A 23,981-nucleotide genomic window follows, 5' to 3' on the forward strand; every position below is an offset into this window, starting at 1 on the left:
TCAGCTAGGGGAGCCGGGGATCGGACTAGCAACCTTCCGGAAACAAGTGAAACTGCTCTACCTCCTGAGCTAACACTGACCCAGGGCCTGAGACCCTGAGGTGGGGCCCCCCCCAAGTGACCCAGTGCCTGAGACCCTGAGGTGGGGCCCCCCAAGTGCAGAAAACAAAAAGGGGGCAGAGGTTTCACCATCAGGGCCCCTGTTCGCTGCTGACGGCCCTGCACGCTGAGATAAAACACTTGAGAATCATCTGGTGGACAAACATTGTTTGTAGGACTTTTTAACTATTGCTGTCTCAATAATTAGGTCTGAATATGCTATATTTTGTTCATTTTTGTATTGCTTATTACCTTTAATAATTATATTTCTTTCTTTCTATAGGATATGATTTTATTAACCTAGTATTTAGTATTTTCTATTTTTTTATGGTTTCAATAATTGATCGTACTGGAGAAGAATATAGATTATAAAAAAAATATATATAAAGAATATACAGGCCGAAAATTGCCAGAAACATTGCTACACTGATAGACTCACTCTCTCACTCACACTTTGCTTCTCGTGTTATGGGACAATAGTCATGACCATTTCCAGCACTCAAATTAAAGCTAGCATAGGCAATATATTTTAAATTCTTTATTTGTCATGTTTGGTGAAATTCTCTTCCCACACCGACAGCAATCAAACGCTGGAAAATAATCCAGAATCTTTGGCCTAGCCGACTCTCATTAACCTGTCCAATCATTTAATTAAGCCCGGAGAGAGGCAGTGTGTAGGAGTGTGTTGGAGTGTGTAGGAGTGTGTTGGAGTCACCTACCTTCATCTCGGCCCGGGGCAGGGGGCTGTCAGAGAACGAGCTGAAGGAGGGCAGCACAGCCGGCATGACGGCCATCAGGGAGTCCTGATCTGATCAACAGCTTTATTACTAATTACATAAATGTGGGAATCAAAAGAATAAACAGAAACAGTTACAGAATCCCCTCGTACCGATTGAGAACTCTAGAAATTTCTACAGCGGTCTCCCGGTCTCCATGTTGCCCCCCCTCTGCCTGTCTCTCCCCCTCTCTCTCTCTTGTCTATCTCTGTCAGCTGCGAGCTTCACTTCAAATCTCTCTGTTTCATGTAGCTTCTGACCGTTGGAAGGTGGAGCGTGTGTGTGTGTGTGTGTGTGTGTGTGTGTGTGTGTGTGTGTGTGTTGTCGGTGTGGGTGTGTGCAAGCAGAAGTTTGTATGTGTGCGTGTGTGTGCTTGTAAGAAGTGTGTGTGTGTGTGTGTGTGTGTGTGTGTGTGTGTGTGTGTGTGTGTGTGTGTGAGAGAAGTGTGTTTGTGTGTGAGTGTGTGTGTCTAGTTAGTGTTCAGCATGAGACAAAATGGTTTACACTGATATTTTGGCTTTATTCACAAGATTAACTGCATGCAAACCAATTCCTTGTGTTCGTGTGTGTGTGTGTGTGTGTGTGTGTGTGTGAGAGAAGTGTGTTTGTGTGTGAGTGTGTGTGTCTAGTTAGTGTTCAGCATGAGAGAAAATGGTTTACACTGATATTTTGGCTTTATTCACAAGATTAACTGCATGCAAACCAATTCCTTGTGTGTGTGTGTGTGTGTGTGTGTGTGTGCGTGTGCGTGTGCGTGCGTGCGTGCGTGCATGCATGCATGTGTGTTCTGACGGGCTATGGTTGATTCACTCCTACTGAGAAGAAGAAAATAACAAGTTGGGGAAACTTTAGGACTTCTTCCTTGGTTCTGGAATTAGTTTTCAACTGACAGGAAGGGATGTCACATTGTTTGAAGAGTCGTGTCTCAGGGTTGCTCTGCCTGGTGTACCCTGTTAGTGTCGGGGGAATAGTGGGATCCTGGGATGCCATAAAACACTTTTCATTCACAAGTTGACAAGCAGGAGGCCGTGAGACAGTGAGACCCAGACCTAAACGAAATCTAAACGTGAATGAGTAAACATTGTAACAAACCATGACATTACGAATGACTGTTGGATTATGATAAGGTTAGAGACCGTGTGTGTATATGGGGACACACACACGCCTGACCACATGAGTGGAGTTGTGTGTTCCGCAGTAGGATGCATGGTGTGTATTTCTGTGTGGATCTGTGTGTGGAGGTGATTGTAGCAGGGTCTTGTTTATCTGGTTGCGGGACGCCAGCAGACCTGTTCCTCTCACTGATAACGGACGGCAGTCTGCTGGTACGACCTGATGAGGAGACGCTCTGATAAACACCCTGTGCTACACAGGGACCCCCACGCCGCTCCGGAGCGTTTCAGGGGCCGTTTTATGGGGGTTTGAAGAATCATGAATGTATGATGTAATGGCTGGATGCATTGTGTTATGTAGTACTATAGGCCTAGGTTTTTCAAAGACGGACAATTTCCACTAACCCTATAGGGGTGTGTGTGTGTGTGTGTGTGTGTGTGTGTGTGTGTGTGTGTGTGTGTGTGTGTGTGTGTATGTGTGTGTCATTTAACTGGAAGCTTCTACAGAGTGGTTGTACAGACAATGAATTGAAGTACAGTGAAGTACAGACAATGAAACAGAATGAAATGGAGTATAGAGGGCAATAGTGAGGCTGCTTAAACCAGCCATCACACACACACACACACACACACACACACACACACACACACACACACACACACACACACACACACACACACACACACACACACACACATCTTAAACCAGTCATAAACCACACACATATGTAAAACCATACCTGTGTGTGGAGTGTGTGGTTGCTAGCTGGTTTAAGATGTTTGGAGTATGTGTAGCTGATGGCTGGTTTAAGATGTGGGGAGTGTGTGTGGTTGATGGCTGGTGTAAGATACTTGTGTGTAGTTAATGGCTGGTTTAAGATATGTGTGTGTGGTTGATGGCTGGTTTAAGCAGTTTCACCTGGCCTGAGTCCAGATTGGACTCTTGGGCTGGGTGAGGCTGCACACCTATCAGTGCACCTGACTAATCAGTGCACACACAGGACATGTCAGTCCACCTGCTACGCTGACTGTTACCACTCAACAAGTCTGTGTCCTGGTTACCGGAGGAGCCGTAAAGCCACCAGGTTTTTGTTTTTTTTAGCTTAATTAGAAAAACCAAAAGAAAGAAAAACACACCAAAACACTAAATAAAAACACCTTTCGCTTTATAAGCTCCGGTCGTGACGCAAACGCAAAAGGAATTTTCGTTTCAAAATCGTGGCTTTCTGTCTCCATCTAGTGGAGACTCAGTATTCACAGTCTCCGGGTCTGTGTCTGGTTGTCTTGGCAGCCGGTTGCCTAGCAGCCGTATGTTGTCTCACAGAAGAGCCGAGTTGGCTGGTATCATCAATACGATAACTTATCCCCAAATAATACATCCTGTGGTCAGGTTTCAGGTACATTATTCAGGTTTAAAACTAAAGGTCTTCTGGTTCTGAATCAGCAGATGTTCAAAGGATGCTGCGGTCTTGTGTGTTGAACCTTTAGATGGAGAAACCCGGACAGCCTGGAGGTCTGTGGAGCTGCCCCCGGCCGGCCGCATACAGCCAGGACACACAGAAGATGCTCAAGGGTAGGTTATTATTATTATTATTATTATTATTATTATTATTATTATTATATATTATCACTGTGCTTCATGATCTGTGTCTGTATTGTTTTGTGTGTCTGGCACTTAATGTACACCACTTATTGTATGTTGTACGTCCTGGCACTCAGTGCACTTAATGAATGGTACTTGTGTAGCGTCTTATCCTAGCTGTCTTTGTTGTATACGGGGAATGGGTTAACCTAGTGATTGTTAGTGCTTGGCACTTGGTTCTATGAACATCCTTACTGTACCGACAGAGATATATTGTTTCTTTCTGACAAATGTACTTATTGTAAGTCTCTTTGGATAAAAGCGTCTGCTAAACACCCAAAATGTAATGTAAATGTTCCTGTCGTTTCCATGGAGGCCCAATCATGATTTTATTGCATCTTCTTCTGCTTTCAGTGATGATGGAAGAGTCGAAACTCACGAACTTCCAGCGAAGACAAATCAGCAAGTCTTTGACCGGTGAGTTCAGGAAACATCAAATGTTGTTCTACAAAACACGTGGTACCAGTAGTCCCATCTACTGAGTGACTTGTAGCTCAGGAGGTAGAGCGGGTCGGCTGGTAACTGGAAGGTTGCTAGTTCGATCCCCCGGCTCCTCCTAGCTGAGTGTCGAGGTGTCCCTGAGCGAGACGCCCTCACCCTGACTGCTCCTGACGAGCTGTCTGTTCCTGCGAGGCTGACTTCGCCGTGAATGTGTGAATGTGTGCATGAATGGGTGAATGTGAGGCAGTATTGTAAGGCGCTTCGAGTGGCCACTGGTTAGAAAAGCGCAGTATAAATGCAGTCCATTTACATGTGAGACTCTCTTGTCAGACCGGTACGTCTTACGTTGTTGTCCTAACACCCTCCTCTCTGTCTCCACAGACGGAGCCCCCCTGCCTCCCTCTCTGGGCCCTTCGTCGTCGGCCCCGGGCCCTCAGCCCGAGCAGAAGGTCACGAGGACCCAGCAGAGAGACTACGCCCCGTCCCGGAGACGCAGCGAGCAGACCTGTCGCTCCGGAGACAGCTACCACCGCGACGCCTTCCGCCCGCGTCCGACACGTACGTAACCACGGCGATGACACCACCACGAACAGAGAGGAAGGCGACGATGAGCCGATGGTGAAGACGCGTCACGAGATGGCTTTTATTTTGAAAGTTGTGGGCTTTGCCGAGAATAGTCGTGTAGGAGAAACAGATGTTGTTTTCATCATCATTCATTGTTTGAGTCAAGGACACAAAAAGCATTATTGTTTGTCACTTAAAGTAATAGATGCCAAGATTTAGATTTCTTACAGTCTAGATCTGTGGCTCACCACCTTTGACCTGAGTCTAGATCTAAGCCTACCACCTAATGCTCATCAAGTCCTTTCAAGGACCACATTCTACTGAAACAGTTAAAAAATTAAATAGATAAACTGGCCTATCCATGCATTGGCTGAGCAAAGAACGCCAGCTCTCCGTATATACACAATTCATACTGCAGGAAGGCCCTGGCCAGTGGGAGCCAGTGGACAGACAGACAGCAACGCAGATTATAAACACACTGGGAGCCAGTGGGGGTCATGTTCTAGACTCAAACAATGAAAAGGAAAAACAAAGATCTGGATCTCCCTTATAAGACGAAGAGGAATTTAAAATATACTTATATGCATGTAAATATCTATGCAAAATCCATGAGAAAATAAGAAAAACAACAAGTAGTATGACATTAGATTCATTGTCACACTATTTCATAACTGCTTTTTCATTCGTAGGGGATTTAGAAAAGGAGAAGAGCAGACTGCAATCGATTCTCGCCACAGGAAAAGACGAACCCAAACCCAAACCCTTCCGCAATGAAGCCCAGAGTCCAGAAGCCATGGAGAAAGACCGGTTCCAGGAAGGTAAACCTCTAGCCTGCTACTGGGTGATTACAGAGAATAACTGTATTTTCCTCTAACCTTCACACCAACCCTTGACCCAGTGCCGGATGGGTTGGGAACCGTTTATCTGAAATATGTGAACATTCGACTCAAGCTCCAAGCAACAGCACAGAGTATCAATGCTGTGATAAGTGTGTTACATACCATACATAATCTTATGACATTATCTTTTCATCTTCAGTTATATTTATTTTTGCCAGCTGTTAATGTAAAAGGTTGACTTCAGATACAAATGCATAATATGTGTAAGTGTGCCATAATGAAAGCCCATCTTCTGTAGTTGTGGATGAGATTGAAGAACGGAGGCAGTTCCTGGCCGATATGACCGCTCTCGGTCAGGAGAAGCTCTATCACAACCTGATCAATACAGAGATCGCACAGGTAAATCTTTGACAGTGTTCAGTGTTCAATCATGACATAAAAAAAAATATATATATATATATTTAAAAAGAAAATATATAAATTATATTTTGGTATATCAGGCCCTGCTTCTTAACACATAGTATTTAAATTGTATTAGGCTCCAATTCACATTATATCTAAACGCATCTTACTTGCGTGCATCTGACCAATGCAAGGATTTATTTATTTCTCTTGCTCATTTGTAGAAGATCCGAGAGCTGGAGCTGATAGATAAGAGCCGCAGCACTGAGCTGAGAGACAGGACCTCCTAGGAGATCGGATTAAAGGACGAAGAGGAGATTGAAGAGGACAGCACACCTGGAACATCTAGTGAAACACACATCTGGATCAGAGTGCCTGAGTCACTTGGTGTGGGCAAGGACGATTCTGGCCTGAACGGTTCAGAGAACTGGATGCACTGGGAGAAGTCAAGGCCAAACTGGGAGAAATGCTGGAAGTATGAATCAAACTGTGACCCAACACATTGACACATGACTCATGTTGCTGCACTGCCTCCTTCACCAGTAGATGTATGGAGTCTTCTCAGGCCACACACGGCTGCCCAGACCACATATCTCTGCTTCCATGTGACACAGACCAGACTCATTGTCTTTGTGGCGCTAGGTCCAATATGGCTACCGTACGGAGATGGAGAGATTGTAAAATAAAGAATTGGATCATGTTCAACAGTTAGGCATCGAGAGACCAGAGACAAACGTATGTAGAGACCAGAGACACCAGAGCATGGAACATTATTCATTTAAGATGAAGGGCAAATTCACAGACGTAGAAACAGAAGCGCTAGATAAATGTACATCGAAGAGACGACGTTTCAATCATTTCTTTCAACACACAGGAACACTTAAATAAGATGGCACCTTGCGGACATTAACATTAACAGTGTCAACACTGAGGTCAGTTTTACACGCTTTAAGGCAACAGTTTGCTAACAGATGCAGAACACATCAACGTTGTAAAAATATAAATTAAAACAGTTGCATATTCGGGGAGAGCTATGATGTCTGCGATTCGGATACTCCTCATTGCAGCTTAAACATTGAATCCTAAAATCTTTTAGTCTTCCCTACTTAAAATCAAGCAGGTAGTTACAGATTAGTCGTTTTTTTTTACATTCAAAATAGTTTATGAATACTCTATTTAGTGACACCCAAAATAGAAATTGGTAGGATTAAAATACTCTTTTGACATGCCTTATGCACACCGTCATCATGGGACATCATATCAAAACACGTATTAACGTCAGCGTTTCAATGCCACAGAACACAGCATAAATAAACATGGGCACTGCAACACACATAGTAGCCTAGCAGCAAGTAGCACTTCCATCGCTAAACCACCAAACACTACGGGTTAGGAGTACATTCTCAGACCACGGGACAATTTGTAACCGTTCTCGTACCACATGTTACAAAACCGAAGGAATTGCCCTCCTCTCGTATCGGGGAACAGTTCATTCAAGGGAGTCTCTCTCAGGATTAAAATGACGTTGAATTATTTCCGTGTTCTGCTTCTTGTTTTCTGTTCACTCGCATGTTTCATTTTACACCGTTAAGAGTTAGGCGTTAGGAGAACGGGTTAGACTGTGCAATCAAGCCTACGATAGAAACTAAAAGTCGGTTAACAACAAAAAATCATACGACAGTCAAACGCCGCAGCTGTTAAGACAGCTTTTAAAAATACACAAAGCAATCGAAAATATATTAAAATCAGAAAAACAATAATGTTTTCTTTTAACAAACCCACCAGGTAGAAGCTGAACAGAGGATTTGGGCGGTGGGGCGCTTTACATCTCTGACACACTTAACTCCTCTGGTGGTGGAGTTCACCTTAACTCATCAGGTGGTGGAGTTCACCTTAACTCATCTGGTGGTGGAGTTCACCTTAACTCCTCTGGTGGTGGAGTTCACCTTAACTCATCAGGTGGTGGAGTTCACCTTAACTCATCTGGTGGTGGAGTTCACCTTAACTCATCAGGTGGTGGAGTTCACCTTAACTCATCTGGTGGTGGAGTTCACCTTAACTCATCAGGTGGTGGAGTTCACCTTAACTCATCTGGTGGTGGAGTTCACCTTAACTCCATGGGGGCTATGGGGCAGAGACCTCTGGTGGTTCTGTTCACCTTAAATTATTGGTGATGGTGGTGTTCTATCCAACGCTCTACAGCAGAGGTCCAGTCTCCTCCAGCTCTGGAGGACCACTGCTCCTCCTCCTCCTCCTCCTCCTCCTCCTTCTGCTCTGGCCCCCTGGGGTTCAACTCTTGTCCTTGCGGGGGCTGGGGGTCTTGCTGGGGTCCCCCTTGTGGCTCAGACGCTTCAACACCTTCATGGGCTTGAACTTGGCCGCTTTCTTCTTCTTCTTCTTCTCCTTGTCCTTCTCCTCGCCGTCGGGCTCCTTGTGGAAGTCTGAGGAAACACAAGAGGAGCATGACGCAGGGCTGGAGAGACAAGAGGAGACTCACTCTCATGTTTGCATATTTATCAGATTAGAGACACGGATCTCTGACACTCGCAGGAAGCAGAAGTGGGATGTGACCTTTCAACCGCACTTACATCGCCCTAAGGATTAAACTACCATTACCGTTGAGTGTTTTACTCCATTCGATTATAAGACCATTTCTGATCGTATGTTGTTATTGGCCCAGTCCAGGCCAACAACAATACACAATACACTTAAAGGCTCAGAGAAAGTGACGAATCAGCGCTGAATGTTTCCACTGATCACCGCTCTGTGATTAAAGTGCTCTAGAGGTGAGACAGAGGGGAGACCGGGTGGGGGAGGGGGGAGACAAGGTGGGGCGGGGGGAGGGGGGGGTGCAGCTTAGTCAGCATCTCACCTTTCTTCTTCAGCATGGCGGCCATCAGCTTGTCCTCCTCTTCGTCCCTGCAGAAGAGGATGTGATGGTTAGTATAACAACATCGCCTGGGTGATGGGACTGTGTGTGAAAGACCTCTGGAGGTTCAATTCAGTTCAATTTTATTAGTATAGCCCACAGGTCCAGGCTCAAAGGGCTTAACTTTGTGTGTTTATGACCGCCCCCCTGACCCCTAGCCCCCCAGAGGGCAAGAAAAAACTCCCTTAATTAGCAAGGAGGAGATCTGGAGAAGGAACGCAGAGTGGGGGGTCCCTCCTTCAGAGTGGGGGGGGTCCCTCCTTCAGAGGGGGGGGGGGGGGTCCCTTCCAGGGAGGATCAGGAGTGCAATAGGGGCCATAGTGGGTGGACATACATCCATCCATCCATCCATCCATAACAGTTTAACACCATAAGGAGGGTCCAGGTATCCAGTCGCAGTCACCGCAACACGACACCTCATCCACCACGCAGGTCACAGCAGACCCACCTCTGCCGGTCCTGGTCCATGTTGTTGATGATCTGGTTCCTCTGCTCGATGACGGTGACCAGGTCGGCCATGAGCTCCTGCTCCCGGCTGCGGTCCACCTCACTCCAGTCTTTCTCTGAGGAGGGGGGGGGACAGAGGTTGCCAGTTTGGGATGCCATGTTGGGATGCCATTAAGGGATTTCAGCAGTCTCAACGCTAAGGCTATTTGTCTACAGAGTAATACACGTCTTATCTTAAGTTAACAACACTATAGTGAGCTGGCGATGAGACCTACCTGGTTTGTTGAGGAGACACCGGAGCTCGTACTCCACGTCAGCCTGTCTCTCCTCCAGGTTCTGCTGCTTCGACCTGAGGCCACAAGGTAGCACATCACCAGTCAGCTGCTAAACATTATTGTCACACACTCGATGTGTGTAATATTAAATTGCGCCCGCGCACACACACACACACACACAGACACACACACACACACACAGACACACACACATGTAGGGAAGGAAGATCCAGGAAAGGCTGGACAGTTGAGTGGGAAACCCTGTTCCTGGTAATATGTTGATAAAGCAATAAATCACTGGGAAAGAGATGATGTAGAAATTCATTCAGATGCTCTGCGGTTGATGTGTAGCAACTATTACACTTTTCTCTTTTCTAACTTTTGACTTTAACTCCTATTTGGGCTTTCATCCATTAAACGTGAGTACTTAGAAAAGTGTTCTACTAATCAACGGGCCGACATGTGTGCGTACGAAGGCGGTCTCCGGTGTGAACGTACGTGTAGACGAGCTCGGCCTCTCTCCGCACCAGGAGGTGTTTGTCGTGGATCAGGGTGAACCACTCCACCAGGAGGCGCTCCTCCTCCTCGTCTGAAAACACAGCAGGGGGCCAGATGAGTTAGCCCAGCCCCCAGCCTAGTGGACCTCCCAATGGAGACCTCAACCCAGTAGACCCCCCAGTGGGGGGGCGGGGTGAGTTACCCCAACCCTCGGCACAGTAGACCTCCCAAGACCTCCGACCTACGTGTGTTCGAGCTACCGAGTCGGAAAACAAGGACGCTCATGCTTAACTAAAAGAATACAAATGTATTATTATAATTATAGATTTTAAATGTAAATGATCTATTTCTGAAAAATCTTGTTGACAAGTGAACCGACTGTACCTTGCTGTCATCGTAAGAGAACACTTTGTAACCGTCGTAAGTGATATTAGTAGTTACAATGCTAGATGGCGTATCGGCAGATACTCAAGTTCAGGAATCGGTATCGGGAAGGAGAACAAGGTAGGTGAACATCTCTACTAGTGACCGTTCGGCCATGTGCTCGTACCGCTGGGGCTGTCCCGGAGCTTGCTTTCCAGCTCCACCCCTCTCTGCTCCAGCTGGTCCAGCTGGCGCTCCAACTGGCTCATCTCATCGTGGATGTCCTCCACTGGGACGTACTGGTCTGCCTGGACCTGAAAACCAGACACACACACACATGAATCAGCTGCTTATTGCTCATGAGCTACATGAGTTAACTCCATGTGTTTTAACATGCATGGTTTCTGGTGAGTTATTAATAGTTATTAATAGTTCATGGTGAGTTATTAATAGTTCAGCCGGTTCACTTATCCAGTGATTGCCTACACACAACCGGCCGCCTGGGACTGCTCTATCGTCATAGATCGTTATCGTTTCTCATCCTGCCCCCGTGATACAAAGCCCTGCCTGCTGTAAACATGATGCATCACCAACACGCTCGCTCTGAATCTTTATCAATATCCAGTCGATCTCCGCTATGAGGCGACCGCCTGAGCCGCCGCTCTGCGAACATCTGATCCCATTATGTTGTACATCATCATACGTCTACATCGAGCGGGCCACTTGACTCCATCCACTCCCCTGTCAGAGCAGGAGGCAGAGAGAGACTCACGTTGCTGCCGCTCAATAAAAAACACACACCAAGCTCCAGCTGCAGTTCGAAGTCAAGGCGTATAACGTGCATTGGTCAGACCCCACACCCCAGCTCGGCTCAACTACTACAGCTGGACATCTGGCACCGCCATCGCACAGAGCGAGCAAAGGTCTTCCGCAAGAGACTCAAGACTCACTTGTTCAGAGACTCTGCATAGCCTCCCACCTTACCCCCCCCCACCCCCTTACGCACTTATTGTATGTTGTACGTCCTGGCACTTAAAAATAATACTAATATAATAATACTAATTATTAAGTTGTTTCTCTTTCTTCTGACAAATGTACTTAGTATGTACCTACAGGTGAATGTAACTGTCATCATGGTGTCCCCGTGTTGGCCTACCTTGCGTTTGATGAGGGGGAAGCCGTGTCCCGGGGCGGGGGGTCTGGCGGGCCGGGGTCCTCGCGGGGGTCTGGTCTTAGCGGCTCCGTGGGACGGAGAGGCCTTCCTGTTGAACGGGTTCTCCTTACAGGTCCGCTGCGGGGAACAGGAGTCTAGCGTCAGTAAGGGTGGAGGAGGAACGTCGCTCCGCCTGAACGCTCAGGGCGGCATGCGGCTCAGGAGGAAGAGCGGGTCGGCTGGTAACCAGAAGGTTGCTGGTTCGATCCCCGGCTCCTCCTAGCTAGAGAGTGTCGAGGTGTCCCTGAGCGAGATGCCCTCACCCTGACTGCTCCTGACGAGCTGTGCTGCCGCCCTGCGTGGTTGACTCCGCCGTCGGTGTGTGAATGTGTGCATGAAAGGGTGAATGTGAGGCAGTATCGTAAAATGGAGCTGTAGACATGCGGTCGTTTACATTTACCTGCTCGGCCCCGCCCCTTACACATACTCTGCCCCGCCCCTAACACAGTCGGCCCCGCCCCTAACTCACGCTCGGCCGCGCCCCTAACACACACTCGGCCCCTCCCTCACCTTGCTGTTGGCAGCCGGGGCCTCCGAGGCCAGGGGGCTGGGGGTCGCCGCCGGGGGCCGCGGCGGCGGCGGATGCCTGGGGCCCCTCGCCGCCACGCTCCGATTGGTCTGAGGGGTGGCCGGCGCCGAGCTGGTATTGGTCGGTACGTCGGGAGGGGAGGAGCCTAGAGAGAGGCGGGGCTGGTCGGAGCAGGAGGACGCGGAGGCGGTGGGCTCGCCGGGGGAGCTGATGGAGGGCTCCGAGGCACTCTTGGTGAAGGGGAGCTCCAGGTGGGAGGGGCCCCGGGGGGAGGGGCCGCAGGGGGAGGGGCCCCGGGGGGAGGGGCCCCGGGGGGAGGGGCCATGGTCCGAGCCGGAGGAGAGGCTCTCCACGCTCAGCGCTGGGGAGGGAGAGCAAGAGGAAGGCTGGGAGTCAGGGGGGGCTGAAGGAAGACGGGGAGAAACAAAAAAAGTTCAGGGTGAAGGTGAAGGGGGCGGAGTCACAGGGAAGGCAGGGAGACGAAAAAGGGGAGGAGTTAATTAACGGCTCACTTAAAACACAACACACGCAACGCAACATACAACATCCACTGCGCGACCCCTTGTTTCCATGGAGACGGCCCCACACACCTGGGTTGGCCGACGGGGCTGGGGGGGCCGGGGGGGCCCGGGGGGCGGTCCGCTTCCTGGCCACGCCCCCGCCCCCGGGGCTGGAGGAGCGCGAGGAGCCCCCCCCGGCGGGGGGCGTGTCCGCAGCCTCCGTCTCCGTTGCCTGGGTGATGCGGTACCACGGGTGGACCGCCGCCGCCACCGTCGGCACGGCAACCCCCTCTTCCTCTTCCTCCTCAGCGGCGTCGCCATCCTCATCATCCTCATCGTCGAAGGGGTTGGCGGGGGCCGGCTTGGGGGGCAGGCTGGGTCGCGACCCCGGGACCTTCAGGGAGGACACGGAGCCCGCCCGGGGGGTCGTCGCCAGGCCAGCTGGCGGACGGGGCGGGGCCGGCTTCTTCTTTGGTTCTGATTGGACCAGGGCAAGCCAGGGAGGGTCTTTGGGTTTAGGGGAGTCAATTGATTGGCTGGAGATGAAGACACACAAACAACAACACACAGAGGGGCGTGTCACACCGGGAGGAGGAGGAGGACGTGCGCACACACACACACACACACACACACACACACACACACACACACACACACACACACACACACACACACACACACACACACACACACACACACACACACACACACACACACACACACACAGTGCGGGTCACATGATGTAAACATGATGGAGACGTCCGGTGAGTACTGAGCGAGGGGCTGAAGGGAGCAGGATGGAGACCAGAGGGAGGCTGGGGACAGCCGGCTCACCTGCCAGGAGAGTGGGAGCGTTCCCGGGGTTTGGGCGGCAGCAGAGGCTTCGGACGCTCACCTGTCGGTCGGAAAACAAGAAGAGACCGTCAGCGACTGAGCGCCAATTTCTTCATTTACAGGGCCTTTAGCAGACGCTTTCATCCAGAGTCCGACTCAACAATAAGTCCACTTGTCAGAAGAAGGAGAAACAACAATATATTGCTGTGGGTACAGTAAGGATGTTCATAGAACCAAGCACTAACCATCACTAGGTTAACCCATTCCCCGTATACAACACAGATAGCTAGGAGAAGACACTACACAATGCTAAGTACTATAAGTGCCAGGACGTACAACACACAACAAGTTCTACCGAGAGGAGCACAACATCGTCACACACCTTTGCCCTGTTGGCGGTCTGGAGTGGGCTGTGGGCGGGCCCTGGGGGCGGGGCGAGGGGGGGGGCGTGGCCTCAGGAACCCTGCGCGGCGCCGGCACCGGCCGGGGGACCCCCCCCGGGGGACCCACGGGGGCCGGGGGCTTGTCGTCATGACACGCGCCATTAGACGTCTCTTTGGCTGGTGTCTGGATCTCCTTCTCCCTCTTCTCCTCCTCCTCTTTCTCCTCCCCGTTCTTGGCCTCCTCCTCCTCCTCCTCCTCCTCTTCCTCCTCCTCCTCGTCGTCGCTGTCTCCAAAGGGGTTGGGCGGGACCGACGGTTCCTCCTCCTCGATGATCAGAGCGTCCGATTGGGCGGCAGTCACGGGCGTGGGCGTGTCCTCTGACGGACCGTCGCTAGGCAACACGTTCCGATCCGGCGAGGCGATCGCCGGGGGCGCCGCCATTTCCCGCTCGCTCTCGGGAGGCGGGTCTTCTTGCCGTGACGGCGATCGACCGATCCGGGCAGAGCGAGCTTCGGCGGGCCGCTGGCTCAGGTCCGGCCGTCCGTTCTGATTGGCTAAGGCAGGGCGGTTGAAGTGGTGCGTGCAGATCAGAGAGCCGGAGTCCTTGCCCATCTTGTAGGAGCCGGGGAGCAGAGTGCTGCTGCACTCTCTGCACCTGAGAGGAACCAGAGGAACCACACTCGCACTCATTAACATCAAACCGGTTCAGGCAGAGAGCGCGTCCCCATTCAAGTGGATTAGAATTGCGTCACATTTAATTAGTTGTGTTCTTTCAGGGAAATCTCTTACCTTTCTGAATGAAGATATGAAGCTAGAATTCACTTTGTAAATCCATTCACAAAAAAAACTAAAGCAAATTGTTGTGAAAATAGAAATCATAACTCATCATTTTAAAAATACCTGTATACACTCTCCCTCGACCTAGAGATACCTCCCTTCCGCTCTCTCACTGAGCGGGGTTATGATAGTTTCCATTGCCACTTTCGTCTGATACGGAGGCCAGTCGACTGACTTCTTTGCCGTGTCGATTCCTTGAACTGCGTTGCAGTCCTTGCTTGCAGACTTGCAGAGATACCCACTTCCCCCGTAGTGTACTGCAGTTCAACTTGGCCTCTCCCACCACAGCTGGCATCAGCCGTGACCAGTCCTAAACTCTCCATTGTCTCACTGAATGTATTCTTGGTAACTTTGCTGCCTGTACTTTCCCATGGCCATGCTCTAAAATTAAATCAATTTTGCTGGACGAAGTGTCCTTAAAATAAGTTCACAAATCAAATCAAATCATCACAAATCAAACCAGCTTCAAATGCGATGAGGAGAAATGTATGTGAATGGTGACACTTACACTTTACTACACCTCCTTACTTATTACTAGCACAGTTTTATGTAAATAGGGTTCATTATTTTTTTAGGGTTAATAATTTTATTTTCATTATTTATTATTGTGATCTATTGACGCGTCTGCTTATTTTTATTCCCACTCATCTTTATCGACTTACTATCTTGTTTTGTTGCTATGCTATGGGGCCGTTGAGGAACCAAGCCTAAGAATTGTACTCCTGTGTAATTGTGCAATAAGAAAATATAAAATAAGAGTAACTCTGAACCCGACTGTGGTGGGTGACTGTGGTCCTCACCTGAAGCAGTTGCGGTGGTAGAGCTTGCCGTCCACCATGAACCTCTGCACCAGGTGGACGTGCTTCATGCAGGCGGCGCAGGTGCTGCTGAGGGTGCTGCTCCTCGGCCTCAGGGCGTCCGTCTGAGCAGGCTGGGCCGACTGGGGCCAATGCAGCATCGGGTGGGGCACGGTGGGGCAGGGGGGGCGGGGGGGGAGGAGGATATGGAGAGGTGGGGGTGAGGGGGGGGGGGGGGGGGGGGGAGGGGTGGAGATCAAACACGGAGTCAGGATTTGAGGATGTGGATTCTTGATTCAGATTGGCTAGTGATGGGCTAGGCCCGTGTTGATTGGGTGGCAGCGTGGTCCAACCCACTTTGGTTTATTCATTTTCGGAGTATATTTCCGGTTTTAGCCGGAACATTTGAATTCAGGGAAAAGTGGTACATGGGCTTTTGGGAGACTTTCTAATCTCAGTAACCCAGACATTCTTAAGGGCACTCACGATTGATTGTCATTTAGGCAATGCACAAAGGAAATGCGTTGAAAATCAAAAAACAAATGCCAAATGTGCGCACAGTGATAGGACGGTAAGAAACGTTTTTTTTCATTTTGTATAAAAAGAGATGGGTAAAATAATAGAATAAAATAAAAGACTATCATCGTAGCCTAGCACCCCCCTCCCCTAGGCTAGTGCCTGGGCTGGGGGCCGCAGCGCGGAGGGGGCACAAGAGGTGAAGAGGAGGATGAAGAACAGGAGGAAGAGGGGAAGGAGGAGTGGATCTCCATCTGAAAATGGGGGCGCAGAGGAAGAGCAGTAGGAAGAGGAGGAAGAGGAAGCCAGAGTATGAAAGGCAGAGGAACGGAGGAGAGGAGGATGAAGAGGCATGCGGAAACAGAAGAAGTAGAGAGAGGATACAGAAGGCTTTCTCGATCGATCGCCGGTGTCATTCATTTTACCCAGCTCATGCTGTTCAACACCTGAAACCACGTGTGGCTGCGTTGACCCCCGCTTCACAGCGTGGGTCAAACAAGGACACAGTGATGAATAGAGCCCTTGGCCCGTCAGCATAAAGAATATGCTGCAATCAAATTATGAAAAATACAAAAGATGTTGTTAATGGATATATCTGTGCTGAATTCAACAGACACGACTATCACATGTTACAACATGCCCCAAGCAGGCAGATCGACATTGCGTCAACTGTTCCAGTTTCGCTTTAAACACGAGACGTGTGAAATAACTAAATTCTGCCGTTGCACAATCAAATGTCTCTCTTTTCTTTCTCAGTGTGTGGACTTGCTGCAGAGAGGTGTCGAGAATAGACAGTGACTTCAGGGTTCAACTTTAACACAGTCAACATAGTCTCACGAGTCAGGCGATCGATATCTGAAGTCACAAATGTGGTCAAACAGGACCTTTCACTGTCCATATTTTGTTTTCACCTGTCAAGGACCTGTAAGGGTGTATTGGGCTATGACCAGAAACAAACTCGGCCAGGCAGTAATAAATTGTCAAGGTATTTGTTAAGGTTTTCAAATCAACAGTGTTTTGGCTGCTGTTGAAATTAAATGATTGAAGACTTTAAAAACATGCACTCACAGGAATGAGTTTCCACAGCAGAATACCTCTGTGTCTAAAAAGATTTTGGGTTGTTGTTTTAATACACACTGTCGGGTACCGCGCATTGGAAACGTCTCTGAATAAAGATTATGATCAGGACCATGATTATCATATTGGTAATCAGCAGGACAGGAACGGTGTTGAGTTGTGAGCACGGGGTTTGGCGAGAGAACCAGTGATCACTAAAATAAGGAAGTTAAAGTGGGATGACATGGCACTAAAGTTGTTATATAACTAAATAAATAGGAATGTTCATCATTGAATTTTGACATTAGAGTGTCAGAGCGATTGCTGATGGACCAATCAGACCATATGTGTTTGTGAGTTAGCTAACACGATACCCTAACACTTGCTCAAACCCCTGGCCCAGATTCGGGCCAGTTATTGATCGCTATAAAGTATATAGTAGGGCGGCATGTGGCTCAGGAGGTAGAGCGGGTTGGCCGGTAACCTGAAGGTTGCTAGTTCGAACCCCGGCTCCTCCTAGCTGTCGAGGTGTCCCTGAGCGAGACGCCCTCACCCTGACTGCTCCTGACGAGCTGTGCTGTCGCCCTGCGTGGCTGACTCGGCCCTCCGTGCCCCCAGAGGTCGTGGTTGCGGTTGCGGTGCCATCCTTACCTCCGCCTCCAGCGCTGGGTCTTCCAGGGGGGCCATGAGCCTCTTCTGGGCGGGCTCGCCCTGCCCCGAGCCCGCCGGCCGCTTCATGCACGGGGGGTTCACTGCAAGGCACAAGGGGAGAGGTGAGACCCACGGTCATCTGCTGGGAGTCAGCCAATGACGAGCCAGGGATCAGACCTCATGAGGAGCTCACGAAAACAAACTGAAAACAAAAACGTTTCATTTGATGTGGGGGGGAGGGGGGGTTATAAAAGCCACAATCAGTTAAAGGGAAAATCGGCCTTTCCCTGTGCCTTAGTGACCTCACAAGTGGGCGTGTCCACCTAGATGTACGCTGGATAGATCGGTCTACCAGAATACCCCGTGGACTGTAGCAAACGTTGCTTATCTATCCATCATACATCTAGGGGGACACTCCTACTTGTGGTGTCACTAAAACACAGGAAAAGGCCGATTTTCAAACGGCTTGTAATGGCTGATCACACTCACACCCAAGTGAGTTTTAAAACTGAGTGGGACACTGAGAGGAGGCGAGAGGATTAGTCTGTGCGTGTGTTCCCACCGTGGGACTTGTTGGTGAAGAAGTTGTAGTACTGGGAGACGTAGGTGATGATGCTGAGGCGGTCCGGAACCTTCATGGAGACCATGTCCTCCGGGTCCAGCAGAGCCGGGATCCCCAGCTGGACCTCGGCCACCTCGAAGGCCTGAGGGGGACCAGACAGACCGGGGTCAGGAAGGGGCCATGGTTGGTGTGTGTATGAGTGAGTGAGTGAAAGAGTGAAAGAGTGAGTGAGTGAAAGAGTGAGTGAGTGAGTGAAAGAGGGAGTGAGTGAGTGTGTAAAAGTGAGTGAGTGAGTGAAAAAGTGAGTTTGAGTGTGTGAGACTGTGTGAGAGAGTGCCAGTGTGAGTGTGAGTGCGTGCGTTCGTTCGTTCGTTCGTGAGTGTGCATGGTAACATTCTTGTCTATCAGACACAGTGCAGTAACTGTTCATGTCGATGATAACTGCCACCCTGCATTCTTCTTCAACCCAAAGGCCTTGCACTAGACCAGACATCTACACAGCGTGCTCCACAGGCCCAGCTACCATAACCTTACACAACAGACATCCACAACTAGCCGCAGACAGGGGAAGCCCCTGAGACACGCAGACATCAGTCAACAAACCAACCCTGGAGACCTGCAGGCAGGTGAACACAACCGGTCGCAGTGGTTGTAACTTCTCTGTTGTCTTTGCCTGCCTGCTCGGTCACAGTCCAGATTAGTGGAACAGGCTTAGTGATATAGCCACAGGGAATTACTTGGCACCGTGCAGGAAAATTCGTCCTGGCTGGGAACTTCCGCCAACTGCTCCACACCGAGAGCGGTTCAATACATGAAGAATGTAAACAGCGGACGAGTCATGCCAAGGCTGGGCTCAGACAGGGTCGGAGACGACCTCTTTGTTGTCTGTCTCAAGGTCATTCCGTACTCTGGGGGGTTTGTTGGAAGTAGTAGCCTGTCAAAAGAGATCCTGAATCTGGAGATAGGGCACGCATTGCATTTCCTCCTGCCCCCGTCAGCCCCCCTGCTGTTCATTCCTGTACCTGTTAAACTTTCCCAGGCTGTAAAACATGAGGAGCTCACTAAAGCCTTCTTTTTGAAGCCTAGAAGAAAGCCGTGCAGCGAACTGCAACTTTTTAAAATTGCAGAGCAACCATGGAACGTGGGTCGGCTGGTAACCAGAAGGTTGCTGGTTCGATCCCCAGCTTCTCCTAGCTAGAGTGTCGAGGTGTCCCTGAGCGAGACGCCTCACCCTGACTGCTCCTGACGAGCTGGCTGTCGCCCTGCGTGGTTGACTCCGCCGTCGGTGTGTGAATGTGTACTAATGGTTGCATGTCGCTTTGAACCAAAGTGTCTGCTAAATGTAAATGTGAATGTACGTCGAAAAGCTCATTTCGTAGAAAGTGAGCTGCTCAGCAGGAGAGCAACAAAACACTCCTGTTAATAACCACTACCAGACCGCCGCTCCCAGCTGTGAGGAAGCCTTTGATGTGCTCCAACAGGTCGTGTTCCCGTGCTCTGCCCGCAGTAGAACGGAACACCAGCGCATGAGTCAACATGATGACACACAGCACACATGGGTTTTGCACCAAAACCAAGCGCCTTGTCGGAAGCTAGCCCCAAACACCTTGTAGTAGGCTAGCCCCAAACGCCTTGTCGGAAGCTAGCCCCAAACACCTTGTAGTGGGCTAGCCCCAAACGCCTTGTAGTGGGCTAGCCCCAAACGCCTTGTAGTAGGCTAGCCCCAAACGCCTTGTAGTAGGCCAGCCCCAAACGCCTTGTAGTACGCAATCCCCAGAAACCGAGACCTGCCCCTCAGTGAGGCCCACTGGTGATCTCAACCCCATCGTGACGATGAGCTCATCTGGACACGGAGCGCTGACTGACTCACCAGCCGGTTGTTCTCGTAGACGTTCTCCTTGGACAGCGAGGAGAAGTCTCTGAAACGGAGACAGAGGGAAGATGTCTGGTTCATAATCAAAAGGGACAGACACACACGCACATTATAGTAGTTGTATCAGGACGAAATACGAGAATCGGTGAATCAGAGTTCACAGCGATTATTATTAGCTTCCCGTCTGGGTCGGACTCAATTATGTAATGTAATCAGTTTAATTAAACTCTGTTTAATCAGGGTTTAGGGGAGTGTATTTTGAAAACAAGCTAGCCTACACCTCCATGTAACCTGGAAGGCATCTCATCCCACTTCTTTTGGGGCTTCAGTCACCAACCACAAGCGATGGAAGCACCTGGAAACTCTTGCACAAACCCCCCTGGGGGCCTCCTAATTACAAGGCAGCCTCCCGCTGACCTCACCTCATGAGGAGCGAGCAGAAGAACAGCCCACACCCGTAAACATCCTGCCGTTAACACGCAGGAGGAAGAAAACGACAGTTCTGAGGAGGTGCCGAGGAATGTCTGTGGGGCACGCCAGGCGAACAGTGTGCGTTCACAGGACGACAGGGGAGGATTACGGTAGTGGGGAGGGCCTCAGGAGTCGTGAAATATGGAAACAGAAGAGCTCTCTGAATGAGCGCCTTGTTGAGGCCCCCCAGCAGCACAGAGTCACCTCTGTTCTCCTGATCCTTCCCCCCATGAAGGCAAACACACTTTGCAGCAGCAGATCTAAATATGGAACCCTAACCACAACGGCCTGCGCGGTGGCGATGGTTTGCAGTAACGTCCGCGCCACAAAGTCAACAGTGAGAGCTCTGCTCCTAACCGACGCTTCCTTCACCTCAACTGACATTTCAATGTTACCCACGGGTGTTTATCCGCGCCTCAGCTGTGCTCTGCGGTAGCACGGCCCTGGTGACTAGCCCGACGCGCTAGGAGGGGAGGACACCGCTGGGAGGACGTGCCAATAATTGTGCGCCCCGGTCGGGTTGGAAGAACAACACTGTCTGACTTTGCTAATGTTGGGAAATATGTAGAGTTTTGCTCAACGGACCGTGCAGACAGACTGACTGACACAACTGACGGAGGGAGAGGGATGTGAACTGTTAACCCCCCACCTTCATGACTCATGGTCTCACTCCCAGGGTTATTTTAGAAAAGGTGCGGAGGAACTGTGTGTGCCTGCGTGTGTATATATATATATATACATTTATGTGTGTGTGTGTGTGTGTGTGTGTGTGTGTGTGTGTGTGTGTGTGTGTGTGTGTGTGTGAGTGTGTGTGTGTGTGTGTATGTTCAGTTTCATCAGACCCTCGGATGACGGTGTCCATGCCCGCTCCGCTGAAGTTGGTACGGACGGAGTCAAACAGCCAATAGCGTCTGTGTGTGTGTGTGTGTGTGTGTGTGTGTGTGTGTGTGTGTGTGTGTGTGTGTGTGTGTGTGTGTGTGTGTGTGTGTGTGTGTGTGTGTGTGTGTGTTCAGGGGTTGTGAATGAATTCCTGGAGAGTTAAACTCAACACTATTATCTCAGTTGAATGTGTCAGTTGAATTCTGATGTTAGATCAAACATAAGTGCAAAACTAAAATGGATTAAACAGCTAAAGTCAATACAGATAATAAAAGAGCAAACAGAGTGATTATAATAAACGTGGAAGATATTTACAGATGGGGAAATGGAAATGTAGAAAGGCCTCTATAATCTAAAACCCTTGATAATACTGTGCCAAGCCAGGCATGCTATGGACAGCCCAGTTGTTATGAGAAAGCCTCTTCACAGAAGTGCTATGCAGGACAGTGACTGCACATTTCCATTTGCATCGCTGTGATGGCCTGGAGTGGCATTAGAGTTAAATGCAGTCTGACAGCGAGAGGTCCCAGGCTACAGCTTAGTGTGACAGACTGCTGGTCTGCATCAGAGGCCAGCCATTCAGGGGAGAGAGTACAGCACTGGTGGCCTGCTGAGAGACAGAGCTGAGACAGACTCATTAGTACTTTACACTTTGAACTTTGCGTTGCTGGATTGTCTGGGAATAAAGTCTACTGTAGTGCCATTTATCAGTGTTCGGTTGTTCACACCAAGTTTGGACAAAACAGATGAATGCAAATCAGCCCAAGAACAACACTGAGCACTAATTTCATTCTGAGAACATGTTCCAAAAACATCTGGGATTTGTTATAAGTTGTTCTTCAACCAATCTAAGGCCATGTTTGGTGTGTGTGTGTGTGTGTGTGTGTGTGTGTGTGTGTGTGTGTGTGTGTGTGTGTGTGTGTGTGTGTGTGTGTGTGTGTGTTCTACAAGGAAATGATAAGGTTTATATACATACAACTGGGTAGGGTACTCTAAACCCTGATTAAACAGAGTTTTAGTACTGATTACATTACATAATGGAGTCCAGCCTGGATCAGTTGATATAACTGCTCTCCAGGCGCTACTAATAAACGGTGTGAACTCTTAATCACTGATTCACTTATTTCGTCCTGATACAACTACTGCAACGATATCATCCTGAAACCAGGAAGCAAGCAATCCAGTATGCATATGATTGCTATCTTATCCCAATCCTGCAGCCCATCTAGTACAATTTACATCAATGTGCCAAAAACAACAAGTCAAAAGATAAATCAGAAACAGACATTCATGCATCGTTTGGCTGAACGAGACGTTTGCCAGACAGCATCAGCATCAGCATCAATCACAATAAGAGGAACAGTTCACTCAAAGAGCTCAGCGATTCAGACCAGATGTTTCCGAGTCGTTGGAGACGTCTGAAGGTTACTCACATGAGATCCGGTCTGAAGCGGTGGATGATGGCACAGAACGCCAGACCATCTCTGAAGGACGTGGACATGTTCTTCACGTCCACGTCGGTGTAGTCCTCGCACTGCAGGCGGCACCACTCCTGCAGAGCCTTCAGGGAGCCCATCGCTGTGAGATGATCAATAAGGATGATCAGTAATCCAGATCCCTGTGATGTCTGACGTCTGACGTCCTCTCGGTCTTGAGAGGAGAAGACAGACACACTTCTAGTGTTCTCCTTGCTCCTGTCAGGAGGAACCAGGACTACACCCTGAACGATGCTGCCTTCATGTGCAGCCGGGGAGGCATGCTACAGCCATGCTACAGGCATGCTACAGCCGTGCTACAGGCATGCTACAGCCGTGCTACAGGCATGCTACAGCCGTGCTACAGCCGTGCTACAGCCGTGCTAAAGGCTAGCAGGGCTCGGGAGCCAGACCAGTTCTGGTACACAGATCTGCAGGTTTCTGCAGAGGACAGTACGACCACCACACGTCTGATACCCCTGGTGACCAGGGGTCAGATCACTAATCAGGTCTATCGAACTCAACCCGTTCGCCCGACTAACTAACTAAGTTTCAAGCGAACCAACTTTGAACTAAAGCGAGAAGAACCTTGATGTGTAGATCCTGGAGATCCTAGGGTGATGAAGATCCTGGGTTCTTCTGGTTCTCCTGGAGAGAAGAAGCTGTTCTCCGGGGCGTCTAGTGACGTCTCGCCATCTCCGTGTCACACACAGATGGTTTCCTTCCCAGTCGGACCCAGTGGGAACAGATTACAGGGCGGTGATTGTCCCAGTGCTGCAGCATGTGCGTCGTCCTCCTCCCCATGATCTCCTGCTCAGCTCGGCGCTCCTCTCCTCCACCAGAAGGTTCATCGTCTCCCGGACCTCCAACCTCCCCCTGAAGACACCCTGTACCGCTACGATCACGAACCCGGGTTCAGGTTTAGTCCCTGCTGAGCTGTCCGGGGTGTCATGCAGTCCTGGCCGCCGCCTGTCGTCTGCTGTAATCAATGTGGTGGGGTTCCCGTCTCGGCCGCTAG

At 49.8% G+C, this 23,981-nt stretch overlaps 3 protein-coding genes across 3 annotated transcripts in view; 1 reads left to right on the forward strand and 2 right to left on the reverse strand.

Annotated features, from left to right (window-relative positions):
• The window catches only part of klf1 (Kruppel like factor 1 (erythroid)), a 3,145-nt gene extending 2,099 nt beyond the window's left edge, over positions 1-1,046 (reverse strand). The window contains exon 1 of the mRNA XM_084465348.1: positions 818-1,046. Within this exon, the coding sequence (XP_084321474.1) occupies positions 818-892 (75 nt within the window). The 5' untranslated portion in view covers positions 893-1,046. The remainder of the gene's footprint in view (positions 1-817) is intronic.
• A 2,428-nt stretch (positions 1,047-3,474) lies between these two features.
• cUnh22orf23 (chromosome Un C22orf23 homolog) lies at positions 3,475-6,164 on the forward strand (the record flags this gene model as incomplete). The annotated part of the gene is made up of 6 exons (XM_084466278.1): positions 3,475-3,559; positions 3,983-4,045; positions 4,451-4,627; positions 5,323-5,451; positions 5,741-5,871; positions 6,099-6,164. 6 exons carry the CDS (start codon positions 3,475-3,477, stop codon positions 6,162-6,164), a joined length of 651 nt encoding a protein of 216 aa, XP_084322404.1.
• A 471-nt stretch (positions 6,165-6,635) lies between these two features.
• On the reverse strand, positions 6,636-23,920 carry micall1a (MICAL-like 1a). The gene is given in 18 exon segments (XM_084466246.1): positions 6,636-8,315; positions 8,747-8,793; positions 9,252-9,366; positions 9,526-9,599; positions 10,024-10,114; positions 10,574-10,700; positions 11,543-11,677; positions 12,110-12,531; positions 12,719-13,164; positions 13,463-13,523; positions 13,845-13,908; positions 13,910-14,501; positions 15,484-15,623; positions 17,704-17,804; positions 18,266-18,407; positions 20,136-20,184; positions 22,922-23,066; positions 23,552-23,920. Coding segments are annotated over 17 exon segments (2,901 nt in total). The 5' UTR covers positions 23,065-23,066; positions 23,552-23,920; the 3' UTR covers positions 6,636-8,163.
• Positions 23,921-23,981: the final 61 nt, after the last annotated feature.

This window comes from Micromesistius poutassou (assembly GCF_964030765.1).
Source record: "Micromesistius poutassou genome assembly, chromosome: 3".
NCBI classification, from domain to species: Eukaryota; Metazoa; Chordata; class Actinopteri; order Gadiformes; family Gadidae; genus Micromesistius; species Micromesistius poutassou.